The sequence below is a fragment of the Miscanthus floridulus genome, chromosome 7 (genome assembly GCF_019320115.1).
Source record: "Miscanthus floridulus cultivar M001 chromosome 7, ASM1932011v1, whole genome shotgun sequence".
Taxonomy (NCBI): Eukaryota; Viridiplantae; Streptophyta; class Magnoliopsida; order Poales; family Poaceae; genus Miscanthus; species Miscanthus floridulus.
In genome coordinates, this window is record NC_089586.1 from 114,824,889 (window position 1) to 114,841,606 (window position 16,718).

Below are 16,718 nucleotides of genomic sequence, written 5' to 3' on the forward strand. Positions count from 1 at the left end.
AGAAAATTTAGAGATAGATCGAGACACGACAAATCCAAATCTTATACTCTTATAAAGCAAAACTCCACTAGCTATTTATCTCAACATGCAAGCCGTTCAACTAGACAATGCACTATCACATAGAATTAAAATCCACTCAGCAAAACCCCACTAGCTATTTGTCTCAACATTGTAAAGCAAAAACACACTAGCTATTTATCTCAACATACAAGCTGTCCAACTAGGCAATGCACTATCACATAGAATTAAAATTCACTCAGCAAAACCCCACTAGCTATTTATCTCAACATGCAAGCCGTTCAACTAGGCAATACACTATCACATACAATTAAAATCCACTAGCACATGCGACCGCAATGTCCACATCGGCAGGACATATAAGCATTTTATTGTCCACGTCATCATACTACACAATCCACTAATCTGCAATTTCCGCAGCAACACGCGGGATATGCTTCTAGTAAAATATTTAGATCACATGAAAAATCTCTAGATGCTTCAATATTTATTTAGCTAGAGAGAAAGAGAAAAACTATGGAGCAAAGTCTAAAAAATTCTGAAAACGTTCTAATTGATATATACTACCGAACACACGCGTAGCGGCATAGTGAAAACATGGCGTGATGTGTGAGCAGTGTTCAAACAATAGAGCAGAGTTTCAAACAGTAAAACAGGCTTTAAACAGTAGCGCAAAGGCTGACAAACAGTAGCTGAAACGTGCACAATGGTAGGAACAGTAACAAAAAAGATGTAGACTGCGCGGTTGAGGGATCTTATTATATAAACGTGTTTTGAAAACTTTCTGCAATATCAAAAATAATGTGCAACCAGCATGAATACACTTGACATTAATGTTTGTTGCACTCATGCTAGTTGTATCTCATAATTTTGACATGCAAAGTTTTTAAAACATGTTTATACATTGATAAGAATGTTTTGGAAATTTTCTAACTTTTTCTGGATATTGTTTTCTATTTCTCTATAACTAAATCTATATTTTAATGTAATCTAAATACTTTACTTTATTTGATTAGTCGTATCTCTATTTTTTCCCCAAAGTTTTAAAAGCTTAGTATCGGCATTTGCACTTACACAACAAGTTGAGTCAAAATATGAGCTGTTGATTCACCTAAAATTTGCCATCTTCTTGCCATGGAAATGACACGGAAAATCTTTTCGTTGTTTCCTTATTTTCCCCGATGAAAGAAACTTACATATCATGCAACTGGATAGGAACCCACCAAAACATTGGACATGCGTACTTTGCCGGTAGGAACTCGGAAAGCAAGAAGTTGCAGAGAAAATCGAAGTGTTAGCTCAAAGAACAAGAACTCCGATCCTGCTTGTGTCTTTCTGACTAAAAGTTTTGACCGTTGCCTTACACTGTCCAAGAGGCCGACCTCCTGAGCACCGGCTTGGTCGGCTTCTCCTCCTCCAGGGAGATCATGCCGAGGTGAGACGGGTCCTCCAGCATCATTTTGGCCACCAGGTACCCCGCGATGGACCACGTCTGGAACTTCCTCGCCTGCTTGCCGATGTAGCGACCCAGCTTGCCGTCGTAGTACTCTGGGCAGCCGTCCCTCGCGAGCCTCGCCTCGGCTAGCTCGATGGCGCGCCGAGCAATCTTCAGCCTCCCCGTCTTGATGCATGCCGCAGTGAGCAGCCACAGCAGCACTGCAGAAAAAGGTGAGGTACCGTACATTCAGATAGGTCAAGTGGTTTGCGTTTCTGAAAACCATGGTGCAGAGGGACAACTGCCCGAACAGGCGATCCTGAAGTATAATTTACTGACCTGGCCAAGATCCCCCGTTGTGGTAGCTCCATCTTGTGTTCTTGGGGTCGCAGCCCGTGACGATCTGCCACTCGTGTCCCTCGATGGCCGGGTAGCATATCTTGACAGGCATCTCGCCGACGAGGTCCTCCCACCGCTCCTCGATGAGGTCCATGATGGCAGCGGCCTGGTCGGGCGTGGCGAGCGACGCGAGGATGGCGACGCAGTTGCCGAGCGCGAACCACCGGAAGTCCATCCGGGCGGGGCTGACGTTGCCGACGAAGTAGCCGCCGCGGGTGGGCATGAAGTCGAAGAGCCAGTCCGGGATGGACTCCGGGTTGACGTTGAACTTGTTGACGGCCGTGTGCGAGTACTCCTCCGTCTTGAACCGGTAGATGTCGTTGAGCTGCTGGAAGTCCAGCCAGAAGTAGCTCCGCATGTGGTAGCTCAGCGCCGCCAGCCGCGTCACGATCCGCTCCATCATCTCCTTCCCCTCCGCGTCCGGCTTCAGCATCAGCAGCGCGCACCGAAGCGCCATGAAGAACAGGGCCTGGATCTCGATCGGGTACCCGTACACACCCTGCATACGATTCAATCAATCGATCGATCGGTTTATTTAATTAACAGACGGATTTCTTGACGACGACATTGACACTCGGCTGCTCTGCTTGCTTACCATCCTGCGATCGATCATGCAGCATCCGTCGGCGCAGAGCAGTGTGGGGAAGGTGTCGAAGCCCTCGGCGAGGCACTGGTTCATGATGAGCCGGATGCCCTTCTGGCACATGGGCGTCTCGGCCAGCGTCATGTCGCCGGTGGACTTGGTGTAGGCCCTCAGGATGATGATCCACCAGAACCCGGAATCCACCGGCGCCACACGCCCGATGGCGCTCTCCCCGAAGTCGGCCACCAGCTTGTCGACGCCGCGCTTGGGGTCCTTGAGCACCTTGAAGCTCGCCGGCATGGCGCCCTCGCCGAGCTTGAAGCGGTCGATCCGCTTCTCCCACCCCTGCAGCAGCAGCGTCTTCAGCAGGAAGTTCCGCACGATTTCCGGCTCCCCGTTCATCAGGAACGCCAGCGCGCTCGGGACGAACTCCCTAACGAACACCTGCATGCGCGCACGCACCGCACTTCAAGTGAGCTGCTCCATCCCGCATCAATCAAACGAATGAAGATTATACTTAGCGACACACAATATTTCCGGCCTTATTCTGCATAATACTATCAAATAATACTCCCTCCGGTCAGAAAACATATCATTTAGGATAGAGTTTTGTTAATTAAACCTTAAAAACTACAAACATCAATAAATTTTAGATCATTTAGTTTGTTCGCAAGCATATTACTTATATGTGTACATTTGTATTCAACTGTACATATATAATCTCATAAATTTGATGAAATTAAGAGATATGAGTTCTACAAGAAATTAGTGGTCAAAGACTGTACAAAAATTAAACATGGCATGTATTTTTGATGAGAGGGAATATGTGCCAACTACTAGGTACGAAATATGTGTACACTACACTATACTACTCTTGGACTGGCCCCTTGCCCGTTCTTCCAAGTAACCATACAGTTTTGAAGTATCTATCTTGATCAGCATAATCCCCTTACTTTCCAGAAAGAATCTCGATCAAGATAGGAGTACTAACAGAATTCAACTACCTAAGAAGCAAAGCAACTAGGACGCACGACACAGAGCAAGAAAGTGTGTCCGAGAAAGGCAGCAGCATGCCGTTGTCGTGTTATACCATACTACCTGGTCGTAGTTGAGCACTTCGCCGGCGGCGGAGTGGTCTACGGCGGCGATGGTGCCGATCGGCTGGCCGCGGAAGGACACGATGGAGCGGCGCAGCGCGTCCCAGGCCTCGCCGATGAGCGGGTGGGGCTCGAACGAGAGCCGCGTGGACGAGGCCGGCGTGCCGCAGTAGGACCGCAGCCCGCCGCCTGGGGAGTACATGCTCTCGTAGCTCTCCACCCCTCCGCCGTAGTAGCCCCATCCGCAGCGGCTGGCCGTGCCCGCGCCGGCGAGCGACAGCTCGCTGAGGGAGCGGTCGTCGAACGACCGCTGCCTCTCCACGTTGATCCGCGGCTTGTGGTTCAGCAGCCGCGTCAGGTCGAAGTCGTCAGGGTCCGCCAGCGACGCCTGCGACGATGCCTTGCGCATCGCCGCCGCCTCCATCTCGAACGCCGCCACCGTCCCCGTCTTGGCGCCCGGATACGTACGGTCCCCCGGGGCGGGCCCCACCCTGCCGTGAAGCGAGACGGCGGCGACGAGGAAGGTAACAGAAAGGAAACAGGAGGTCGGAGAGAGAGTCTGAGCTCGTATAGTACGGGCTCACCGGAGCTGGCCGCTGGGTTTGCGTTCCCGGCGAGCCGGAGTCGGTGCCGCGTCAAGCTGCAGAGTCCGGGCTCTGCTCCGGCGCGGGAAGGGGGGTTGCGGTTTGGCGGGTACATAAAGGGCGCGGTGCCCAGAGATGACGTGTGGGGACGGGCAACGCGCGCGCCCACGTAGCAGGGACTGTTGATGGTCGGCGTCGGATTTTGTGGGTTCGGCTGAGGTGCGCCGGGGTCATAGATGTCCATCGGGCCGGGCCGGCACGGCACGTCGTGCCTCCCGGGCCGGGCCGAACCAGGCACCGGGCCTGGCCAATGGCCCACGCATGGCCTGTCGGGCCATTTTTCGGGCCGGGCCGGCCTGAAAAGCCCGAGCGTCTTAGCAGGACGTGCCGCCCCAGCAGCCCGATGAGAGGGGAACAGAGGCGTCGTTGTCGCCTCCAGGCCGGGCGCAGGTGGCGAGGGGGCGGCGCTGGCTGAGAGAGGCGGGAGGCGGTGGCGGCGCTCGACGTCGGATCCGGCGAGAAGAGAAGGGGATGGAGTGGAAGTTCTGGTCGGAGTAGCGGACGAGGCAGGAGGAGTCGGCGTCGCCGTGGGAGAGCGCGAGCGCGTAGACGGTGTCGAGGACCTCGCCAATGGTGGCCGTTGCGAAGAGCTTCCCGGACGAGGAGGCGTTCGTGGGGAGCGTGGCGGCGAGCCGCTGGATGTTGGCGTGGTAGGCGCCGTTTGTGGTGTAGTGGTTGCAGTTGTTCCCGCAGATCTACCCCACGGGGTCGCCGGCTTCCAGAGGCGTGGGGGTGAAGACGAGGAAGAGGGCCGTGGCGGATCCGGCCGCACCCGCACCCGACGCCGACGGCCACGCACGACAAGAGGAGGTTGGGCCGTAGGGGCACGCCGGCAGCGACGCTTCCAGGGCGCGACCTCGTGGAGGTAAGGAGCCCCTGGCCACGTGGAGGTTGACGCATGACGTCGGATCTGTCGAGGTGAGCGCCTGAGCGGAGGTGAGGATCCTCCTCTACCCTCTGGTGGGCGCGGCGGTGGCAGGAGTGGAGTGACTACGAGAGTGAGAGAGAGAGAGGCGCGGCGCGGCGAGAGACTGGGAATGGGGATTATGGTTTGACAGGGGGAGCGGTGAGAGACTGAGAGTGGCCGCGTCGTGCTTCCGACTAGCGGGCCGGCTCTGTGCCTCTTTTTTTTGGCCGGGCAGTGCCGTGCCGCCCGCCGGGCTGGGGGAGCAGCCCAAGCACGCCCTGCTTCCCCGGGTCGGGCCGGCACGGGCATGAAGAAGGCCGGGCCGGGCCAGGCTCGGCCCGAGCCAAAAAGGCGTGCTTCGGGCCGGGCCATCGTGCTGCGGGCTGCATGTATATATATATAGCCGGGGTGTACGATTGGGACTGGCTCGGCCCTCGGCTCGCTCGCCGTTTGCATGTGTCTGCTCGGGGGTGGTGGCCAACAGTTTGTTGCCTGGCTGTGGCCGGTTTGTTTAGCCGGTCTGAGAGGAGCCGGTGATGTTCATCAGTTCATCACACACAGGGATGCTGAATGGATTTCTATCCTTATGACATAGCGTGACAGCGTGGAAGTGCCTGGCATTAGGAGTTTATGGATCTTGAAGTCTTGTTACGTCAGTTGAAAAATTTTCTATGAACATTTTACATTGATCCGAAGATGCATTAAATAGCTAAGGGTGTAGATTGCCTATCGGTGAGGCAATGACACCAAACAATCTTTTAAGTACTTGGAGAAACGGAGCAAGTTCTGTAACTGACATCTACTCCAACCTTGTAGTATCTTCGAGCGCTACTTCCATATATGTTTATTTAATAGCCCGGACATAAGTTTCTTTAACTTGTCAAACACATAGAACAACCGTACATATCACTTTATTTCTTGGGAGCACTTTGACAGGGTTGACCTGACACAGTATGTAATTTCAACACCCTAGTCCTAGTAGATTGATGGAAGAACACCCTGCATTCGGTTCCTAGACTGACTCCAACGAAGAGGACCCAAAAGCAAGACGCATTCCCCGGTTTACATCGCGCACAGTGAAAGCGTCCGTGACCCATAAACTTCGTTCTCCAACCGTCGGGCGCAACAGGGCGTCCTCTTCCCTTCTTCCTCTCGCGAGCGCCGCCGCATCTTCCCTTCCTCCTCTCGCAGGCCCACCCCCGGTAGCAGCAGCTCCGAGGCCTCCCTGACGGGATTTGGTGCTGGGGCGCCCCCGTCCCCGCGGCCCTCCATGCGCCCAACAACGACGACGTCGGGCACCGCCACCGCAGCCGGCGCTGCCACCTCCGGCGCGGGAGCGCCCCTGGGGACGTCCTCCCCGTCCACGCCGTCGATGGCGCCGGGCCCCTGCGCCACGGCCACCACCTCCAGCAGCAGCTCCATCGAGCCCGCCCCAGCGGGATCCGGCTCTGGAGCGCCTCCGCAGGCGGCGTGGATCTGGGCGGAGCTCCAGCGTGACGGCCAGGCGCGGAGGCAGGTGTGGCGGCGGCCCCCTCTCTGCGACGCCCATCGCGCCTCTTGCGGCGGCGTCGCTCCTCCAGTCGCGGCGAGCGCGGCTCCTCCACTCCCGGCGCGCGCCTCCTCCACTGCCGGCGGTCGCGGCTCCTCCACTCCTCCAGTCGCGGTCACGGCTCCTCCACTGCCGTCTTCCCCGCTCCAAAGCTCCGACCCAGGCCGCTGTCTCCGCCCGTCGTCTCATCCGCGGGCCCGCGCAAGATTTTGTGTCGTCTCTCGTCGACGACGCTTTTTCGCCTTCTGGATGGCTTCGTACCCAAAATAGGTCCTTTGAATGGGTCTTCTCTTGGAGGATGATTCTGGCGAGGCAAAGCACTGTGTAATACCGATTTTGCGTTTGGGTTCCTTCATTGGAGACAGTCTATAGAACGCAAGCTCGCGGTCAATGGCTTAGCCATCTACAACTAGTATATGAAAGTTATGAAAGGTGCGCAACCTGCCATGGTCCTTCAAGTTGCTGGATCAGTCAAAGAAAGTTTGGACCTACATAGAAGGGCTCGTTGTTTGCAGCCTCCTTTGTCGTAAATGGTTTTTATTTTGTGAGCCGCTTTGTCCTTGGGCTTTGCCCATTCTATATATAGAACTCTTTTTCTTCTTAAGTGAATTGAAAGGCAAGCTCTTGTCATTGCATTCAAACAAAAAAAATATTTCATAGTGGATTTAACAAAACTAATTAGATGTTGTAGTTTTTTTTTCTATAAATTTGATCAAAATTAGAGAATTTGATTTAGGACAAACGTAAAAACAAACTATATTTTGAAACTGAAGGCGTATGTCACATCTCTTAACTGAATAACCGAAGATATTTCCTAATGTCTTCTATGATAATATCAACGTGGCCACTGGCCAGAGTCATCAGCCCCCCGTCAAATAATTTCCTCGTTTAATCATTCATCACATTCAAAGTGAGTAAATACGTGTCACGTCGTGTGGGTTCCCAGCTAACATTCTCCACACAAGAGAAGATGAAACGGGTAACAAATGTATCATTGCTGAAAAGGAAGTAGAGTGAATCATTTTCATTCGTAAAAATCAATAAGCACGCAGAATTGTCATTGTGTGTTTATTCGGTAATGCTATAGACCGGACGTCCGGGGTGGTCGGACGCACTGTTCCACAGACCGCTATGTACTCGCACTTCACTTCCCCCCACTCCGCCCGCTGCCTCCACTCGCTCTCTCCCGCACTCACTCCGCCCGCTCCCCCACACTCGATCTCTCCTGTGTCGCTCCTCCGCCCGCTTTCCTGCCGGCTCTCCGGGCTATCTTCGGGACGGGGACAACGCGGCCCGCGCCCGCCCACCCGTGCTCCCTTCCTCCCTCTATCCCTCGCCCTCCGCGACCTCCATGCACCCCCACTCTCCCTGGGACCCGGCTCCCGAACCCCAATCGGAGACGAGGACGACAGCGGCGGCTCCGACGAGGTAGCTCGTGGAGGGATCTAGATCGGAGGCCTGCTCCTCCTCCTCTGGGTCTGGATCTGAGCCCTCCTCCTCCTCTTCTTCTTCCTCCTCCTCCTCCTCCTCCTCTGCATCTAAGGGATGTGGTGGTGGCTAGGGTTCCGACGAGCTCTCGAGGTCAGATCTCGCCGTGTTACACTAGTTTTTTTTAATGTTGCAACAGATGATTTCGAATGTTGCAATGAGATTTTTTTGGGGTTGTTGCAACTGATGTTTTTGCGATGTTACAGTACTACTGCTTGAGATATTGCAGTACATTTTTTCGAATGTTGCATCATAATTTTTTGATGTTATAGTACACATTTTTTTTATGTTGCAGTATATGTTTTTTCAATGTTATAGTACATGTTTTTCAATGTTGCAGTGCACATTTTTTCGTTGTTGCGGTAGATATTTTTCATTGTTGCGTCAGATTTTTTTAGATTGCTGTACATGTTTTTCAATGTTGCAGTAGATGTTTTTTCGACGTTGCAGTACATATTTTTCGTTTGTTGCAGTAGATATTTTTCGTTGTTGCAGTAGATATTTTTCGATGTTGCAGTGTACGTTTATCAATGTTGCACTACATATTTTTTCGATGTTGCAGTTGGGGAAGGGGGTACGTTGGGGAAGGGGGGACAGGAGCGCGTTGGGGAGGGGTGCCGTCGTCGGGGGGCACGATGCGGTGGGGGGTGTTCCTGCGGGGGCGAGGCAAACGGATGGGGATGGGGATGAGGATAAAGATGGAGATGGAGATAGGGACGAGATGCGGATGCGCGAGGTGCGGACGTGTCGGGCGTGCACGGGGGCATCCCGACGGAAGCGGGCTCGGTTGCAGGCGATGGATACGAGGTTGGGGATGGGGATGAAGTTGCTGGTTGTGGGCGGAGGGCATCCAGGAGCAACATCGCGAACTTCCGACGCTAGCGTCCGGATTGGACATCCGGGCGCTAACAGTTCCCGTGTTTATTATTAGTCATCCCCTGTTATCAGGCACACGAAACAGGTCCGGGAGACTGGGATATGTCTGGAGCCTCAAGTTCGTGAGACGAAATCTCGGGGCAGAAGTATGTGTTTTGAGTCGTGATGTTCTGTAGTCTGTACGAAAGCTTGACATAATGGAGTAGGACTTTACAATTTACAATACACAAAGAACACAAAAGAACGGTCGTACTGTATATATACGGGTGTCCTGTCCTACCGTATATAATCTGCAGCCTGTTCGGTTGGTGCTGATACTATCGTGATCGTGGATTATTATTGCTGGCTGGTTTAGTATAAAAAAAATATTATTCTGACTGAAAATTTATGATTATTTACAACCAAGCGAACAGTCAGCTGGTCTGGTAACTTGACCGTGAATTCTGAACGCAATTGGAGGTCATCTCCTTTTGCAAATCGTTTGGTCGTCGTGGAGGTAATTATGGAAGCGAAAACAACGCTTGCCATGTTCTTCACGTTCCTGGGACGATGATACCTGCGAGTCAAGCTGTTGAGTCACAGTCGTCACGCTGTTTTATTCCATGCCGCTGCTGCCTGATCATTTCGATAAACACTTAGACCTCGTTTGGCTGGGCTTCTCCACCGGCTTTAGGAGCTGTTTGGAGCCATTTTCTATCAAACGGGGTAAAATAAAATAGCTTTACTTGTGAAGCCTATAAAAACATGCTCTCACAGTGATTTGGGGTGGGATAGAGAAAAAAAAAAAAAAAAAAGTGGCTTCTCTCGGCTCCTCCTGCAGGCCCCTAAAAACATGCTCTCACAGGGGAGACATTTTGCCAAACGGTTTACCAAAACCGCTTCAGCTCCACTGGTGAAACTGTTCGTGGAGCTGAAGAAAAAAAAATAGCTTCACTAGTGAAGTAAAGCCCTCTCAAACGAGACCTCAATCTACGCTATTTATGCCCAGGCAACAAAATTTTGAACTAACTATTTCTCGTGTCACTTTCGACGAGACACGTGGACTAGAGTAGCTATCCGCGCGCGAAATTAAACGTTCACCGAGGTACGAGGGTACGAGGCCACAAGTCCGATCCGGCCAACACCGAATCTTCTAGGTTAAAAAAAACACACCATATCTTCTGCTTCTGCCTCGGCAGCTCGACGGGCAGCCGCGATGATTTTTTTATTTTTTATTTTTTATTTAATATTATAATAATAATTGCTTCTATTTTATTTCTTTTGCAGATCTAACCCTTCTGGTCGTGTCAGTGGCGCTGGCGCGACCAAATAACGTTGTCACGCCACATTGTAACACCCCGGTGTTACGAGATCGTTTAGCACAACGATTTAGGCCTAGGAGAAATTTCTGAAACGAGTTTTCTCGAAATTTTGATTTAAAACGTATTCAGCACGATAAGTGAATCCGGTGATCCAGTTTTGTGGACTCGAATCAACACCCAAGTTAAAGTACGCAGTGCGTAGAAATATTTAGGGATGTTGAACGACAATTCTAGCCAATCGATAACGAACGGTTCGTTCTATTAGATTAAGCATGAAAAGCAACGTTTATAAATAAAATACAATCTATTAATAAATAAAACAATATACATATATATAGCTTTAGAATCAAATTTAAATTCGAGCTTGCTGAAATTTTCCTGTGCTTAAAACGTTGCAAATTGACTAAAGTAGTAAACCGTTATATATATATATATATATATATATATATATATATATATATATATATATATATATATATATATATATGTATGTATGTATGTGTGTGTGTATATATATATATATACACGCATGTTACGGCAGTAACTTTAATAAAGAACATGTAGCAATGCTTGTTGATCTGCTCCTCTGCAATCTTATCTGGTCTTTGTCTTGTCTCTGCTCCTCGTGTTCTGAAACACAGCTCGCGAGCCCCACCGTTTCTCTGTCTCTGCCTGCTGAGCCGAATTACCGTGCATGCACCAGGAAAGGATCAAAGAGCAATTCCCTACACTGTACCTAAAAGGATGATGGACCCCCCCTTGCTACGTGCAGCTTATAGAAATTTTGTCCACGTGATCACAGGCTAGTAGTAAAAGTCTGCACTCCCTATTTTCTTCACTGCCACACATGTTTGTGTCTTCCGAGGTGCTCATAGCTAGTAGCTAGTCTTCTATTATTACTTTTTGATTCATCTCTCAAGCGCTTGCTGCTTCTTTGTCACTTACTTGTGAAATGGCCCCGGGCACCCCGCTTGCTTTGGAGCCGAGCTTCGCCACTGCCTGGCACGTCGCTTTTCCCCCTCACGCGTTTGTTTTCTGCTGGCTCGGTCTTGTCCGTCTCTGTGTGTCTGCCGTGTTCGGCCGAACCTCGTGACGCTGTCCACTTCATTTTCTTTTTCTACTGCCGTGTCCGTCGGTCAATCCTCGTTTCCTTCACCTCCCTCGGCTTGCCTGCGCGCGTTTTCATCCAGCTCCCCACGCCACTGCACAGGGCCGCGCCGAGCACAGCACCACGCCGAGCCCCGCGGAGCTCCTTGACCGCGCCTGCCGTCCTTGCCCGGTGGCCGCACCACCGTAGCCATGCCTCTCCCCGGCGCAAGCTCAAGCGAGCCCCACGGCTTGCTCTGGACAGCAGCCACTGCCTCGCCCCGTTGCCGTGCGCCCGCAGCACCGAAGCTGAAGCCCCCGCTCCCGCCATCGCACCGAGCCGCAGTGCCGCCCTCCTTTCCCTGCTCCCTGCCTCGCGCACGAGCAACCGCACAGGGCCGTGGCAGCCGGCGCGCTCCATCGCTGTGTCGCTCCCTTTCTGCCTCTTCCTCGCCCCTGCTTACGCGGTCGCTCGCCGTGGCCACCTGCCGCCATGAATGGCCGAGCAAGGCTCTTTGCTACCGACGCCCTGCTCCTCCGCGCGTCCTCCTCGCTCAAGCCACCTTCCTAGGTCGCGTGCGGGCCCAGGCCGTTCACGCCGTTGCCATTCGGTCGCCGCGCCGCGCCTCCGTGCTACCACCGAGGCGAAGCCACCGCCGTGCGCCCTGGCTCGCGTGGCCAGAGGGCCACGGGATGTTATGGGCCATGCTGCGGGTGTCCGCAGGTGCGCCTCACCGCTGTGCAGCTCCCGCGCCGCTCCTCCTTCGCCGTCGGGCCGCTGGCAGCCGGCCGGCAAAACCGGCCCGATGCCCCGCCCACTCCTCTGCTCCTGGAGTCCAGATGAAGATGATGACCCTGTTCTCTCTCTCTCTCTCTTTCACTTTGACAGGTGGGCCCGTTTGGGCAGCGGGTCCCGCATGTCAGTGCAACCAGTGGCCAAGTTGGGTACATGTTCGGGTGCATCTAGCGTTTTACTTAGGGTGTAGTTGTTTGCTGTGTAGATTTTTCGGATTAGGTGCTAATCTTCTAAATTTCTATATCTCATGCTAGGAGTATCCAAAATTAGTGAGACTAGTTTTGTTAGCTTCTTTATGAGATGCTCTACATGATAGATCTATAAAATATGCTGGTCCATAAAGGTTTGTATGCTGTGTTAATTATTCACTAAAAGTGCTTTTAGAAATGCTTTTAATTGAGCAGAGCCATATCTTGAGTTATAGAAGTCCAAAAATAGTGATTCTAGTTTTGTTAATCTTGTGATGACATGATATAGCTAAGAAAAATATAAAATCTACAGGTTGTGCACTGTTTTTACAATGTTTTGATTTAATCTTCTCAATTAGGCGATTCTAGCTTGCCCTGCTTGTTATTTTCGTATCTAAAGTTATGGTACTCCAATCGCTGTGAAATTTTTATGGTAGTCTACCGATGCTATGTATGTGCTGTGATAAAAATTTCATGTTCATTGGATGCAATATGACTGAGTTATTGAGTCACCTTGCTTAGTGCTTAATAAATAGTTCTAAAATGATTTACAATCAAATTAAGGGTGCAAATGATGTTTTCTGGGCATTTTGTCTATAGAAAAATTGTGGTGAATTATATGATCTAGTTTCTGTTAAAATTTGGTGGCATTTGGCTAAGTAGTTTTTGAGTCATAGCTGTTTAAAGTTAGAGTCCAAGATTGGTTGCTCTCTGTCTTGTCAGGACCAGTTTCTGTAATTGTGTAACTTCAACCTACTTAACTTGTGTCATGCTTGGTGTTGTCGTCTACTTTGCTATCTTAGCATGATAAATTGTGTGGTGTTTAAGTTAAGCATCGCAAAGTACTTAAGAGTGTTTAGTGTAAACTACACTTGTCTTGCTTGCTATTTGTGATGCGTCTCATGGTGCTATTCTTCATATTCATGCACTTGCATTTTGCATCTCATCTAGGTACGCTAGATGCACCACGCGAAGGACGAGATGTTGGAGCCAAACCCGAAGACGGTGTTTGGTGACCTATCCCATAGATGGAAGGACTAAGCAAGTGCTAGGATGGAAGATGCTCGCCAAACGGGTGTCATCTAACAAACACTAACCTAAGTGTTGGATCCCAGGCAAGCCCCGGTGCATAACCTCTACTTTTCTGCAGTTTAAATTATATTTGTGCATTAAGTTTTAAGGAGTTGAATGAAACCCACTTGCATATATATCTTTATCCTATGAGTCTTACTAGTATGATAGGATCGTGTAGATTGCTATGCTACAGGACTCCGGTAGAAGTCGAGTGATTGTTTGTCACTCGCGAGAGATAGGAAATATATTACCGAATTATTATCACTTGGAAAATATAAATGGTGGAAAGGAAAAATGGTGACCGGGCAGGGATATGGTTTGGGTATTGGTGGGTGTAAGAGGTTGTGTCGCCGTGGACGCGGGGCATAGCTTGGTTACACTACTTTCCCTGTCTGGTCGATTAAGGACCGATCGTTGCACATGACTCTAGGCAGGTCACAGACTTTTTATCCTGAGCACATACTTGTGTATGGGCGCTTGGAAGACTTGTTGCTCTCTTGTCGCGGATCCGGCTCTTTCCGGACCGACTGTTAGGGTTTATTTTGGTGGAGGAGGTCCTTGCGCCGCACTGAGTCCGGGACTCAGGGGCGGGGGCTTGGAGTCCCAGTTTGGATGGGGACCTAGACACCCGAGATAGGAGAGTGATGGGTTGGTTCTGCTTGTGCCCGGGGTACAAGCGGGGTGTGTGTTTTCGGGGTACCCAGCTGGGGGCATTGATTCACGAATCGCCGGGCTATCCGGTACGGCTTGTCTACGGTTTAGCATCATAGTAAAAACTGAAAGATGAAAGATGGACAAAGGAAATTCGATTGCTTACCACCTGCTTGAAAGTAGCACAGGTGCTTACATAGAATGGTTAGTAAATGAACCAATGCGGCTATTAATAAATTTCGAATATAAGGACGCACGCTTAGTAATGCTTTCTACAAATGCAATCAACCTACAAGCCAAATAGCCTTGCATATCCTTGGAGTCTTTTCTTTTCTCCTATCGGGTAAGTCTTGCTGAGTACAATTGAGTACTCAGGGTTTTATTCCCCCTGTTGCAGGTAACAGGTGGAGGCTTGAGCTAACCTTTATGTGTGGATTCCTCCTGGTGGGCTCAGAGAGGATTTCCTTTACGCTGCGATCGTAGTTGTTAATTATAACTCTCACCAAATACTTTTATAAATGAAAGTTTCATAATCTGTTGTCGTAGTCTATATATCAACACTTCATCACGTCATTAATAGATGTCTATTTCCGCTATAGCTCTATTCACATGCTTCTATTCCGTTGTTCAATTAAATTGTTTATAACTCTGATAACATGATTTCATTCCACTGTTATATTAATAAATATTATACTCTGATGTTGTATTAAAAGTGATGTAAGAAATGGTTACGGATGATGTAAGCTTTATTCTCTCATTTGTGATCCTGATGGCAAAAATGTGGATTTTCGGGTTCTCCCCTGGGGTGTGCCTGACGGAATCGAGTAATTTAGTGTTCTCCCTCGAGTGCTTAGTGTATAATGGAAGACAAGCACTCATGTGAGGCATTAGATTAGGCGGTTCTGCCACAGGTGGTATCAGAGCACAAATGAGCAAATAAAGCTTCGAAAACCTTTTCTAAACTAAAATTTGACAACCCATTGTTGCAAAAAGGTTAGGACGTTTACATGCGATGTTATATAAGTAGCCCTATTACTATGGTTATGTATCCAGGATAGATGGCACTCTACTGACTTAGGTAGACTTAATCAAGTTTCTGTAGGTACACTGACTCGAGAATAGTCTGATAGTATCGGCTAGTTACAGGGAGAGAACGATGTGCCAAAACTTTGAGAACGGTTGCCCTATATGTGGCAACAGTGCAAGGACGTATAGGATGTGCATCCATGCATATCCTGTTTGTGCATTGTAGCGCTAGTATTGCTGGTAGATACGCCATCCATTGGTGTCACGCGCGTCGTATTGTGCACGAATGACTCGTTCCTGTTCTAGAGTTAGGTCTGCACTGTGGCTTCGTGTTTCGCGTTCGCCCATAGTTCACGCCGGTCGTGACCCACGTCTCCCCATACCCCTTTCTGCGCTCTTATCGGACCCTTGCCCTGCAGTCGTACTAGTCAGTAATGGCCTCGCACGTCACTCGCCTCCAACACGTGGAATTTGGTCAATCCGCCGTAGTGATCTCGCGTGGGAACCCTGGTGAACCACGCCAGGACCACTGAACGCTCCGCCTTTATAAGTAGAGCCTGGCTTAGCCATTGGTACCACCACTCAGCGCACTTTAGCTCGCTTAGCTTTTCCTTTGAGCCAGCTTTTCGCTCAGCCTTCCTTGCAACCACCGCCATAGATGGCAGGAGCCTGGGTTAGTACCTACTGCCTGAACATTGAGGGTTTTCCTAGAATCCTACATGCCACCCTGCAAAAGCTCAGAGTCAATGATCGCCCTGAGTATGAGGGCCGTGAGTTTGAGGAGCATGGCACCGAGCGGTGTGAGGTTACCATCTACATCGAGAAGAGTGAGGAGTTCCCCAACCTCACTAAAGCCTGGAGTGTGACCGCCACTGGGTTTAGCTTCACCGACACCTACCAGGTTGTGGCCCGCAAAGTGTCGGGGACCTAATACCAGGGTACCCCAGAAGGTGGAACCGATAACCACCGAACGTGAAAAACTTCTGGACGCATAAGGGCTCCATGTCATCCCTTGATCGAGTGACAGGAGTTCGGTTCTGCCTCGCCCGATACCTTTGGGACGGGCCCGGTCTCGCCCGAGGGCCGAGGGATAAACTCCGTCTCGCCCGACGCCTTGAGGGTAGGCTCGGTCTCGCCCGAGGGCTGAGGGATGAATTCCGTCTCGCCCGACCCCGGAGGGGCGGGGTCAGCCTCACCCGACGCCTTTGTGGGATAACCCTGCCTCGCCCCAAAAGCTCAAGGCTAATCTCTGTCTCGCCCGACGCCTATAGGGTAGGCTCGGTCTCGCCCGAAGGCAAAGGGATGGATTCCGCCTCGCCCGATCCCAAAGGGATAGGGTTAGTCTCGCCCAAGAGATAGGGATTGATCTCCGCCTCACCCGACGGCCCAGAACGAGCCTCGCCCTGATCGATATCTATCCCTCATAATGATGGGTACAGGACGAGACAAGACGTTCGGGTCAACCATGGCTCCAACGACCATACCCTGCGCCCTGGCAGGAAAAGGACTACCAGGGAGCAACAGGACTGATGCTTTAGACCCTTCCGGGCGCCGCTGAGCCCAAAAGGTATTACAGGTGCGTGCATCTCACTCGGTAGAG

At 50.9% G+C, this 16,718-nt stretch overlaps 1 protein-coding gene across 1 annotated transcript; it reads right to left on the reverse strand.

Moving 5' to 3' along the window:
* Window positions 1-1,183: 1,183 nt before the first annotated feature.
* Window positions 1,184-4,190, reverse strand: LOC136467650 (cytosolic invertase 1-like). Its single transcript, XM_066466417.1, has 4 exons — window positions 3,534-4,190; window positions 2,448-2,879; window positions 1,793-2,351; window positions 1,184-1,674 (listed from the first exon to the last, which is right to left on the reverse strand). The coding sequence occupies exons 1-4, from the start codon at window positions 3,954-3,956 to the stop codon at window positions 1,379-1,381; spliced, it is 1,710 nt and encodes a 569-aa protein (XP_066322514.1). The 5' UTR covers window positions 3,957-4,190; the 3' UTR covers window positions 1,184-1,378.
* Between the last annotated feature and the right edge of the window lie 12,528 nt (window positions 4,191-16,718).

Excerpts from the sequence above, each read along its gene's own strand:
- LOC136467650 (XM_066466417.1), bottom strand. The coding sequence starts at position 3,956 with ATGGAGGCGGCGGCGATGCGCAAGGCATCGTCGCAGGCGTCGCTGGCG. Across the intron at positions 2,352-2,447 it reads GCATGATCGATCGCAGGATG|GGTGTGTACGGGTACCCGAT; the intron begins GTAAGCAAGCAG and ends AATCGTATGCAG. Across the intron at positions 1,675-1,792 it reads CAACGGGGGATCTTGGCCAG|TGCTGCTGTGGCTGCTCACT; the intron begins GTCAGTAAATTA and ends CTTTTTCTGCAG.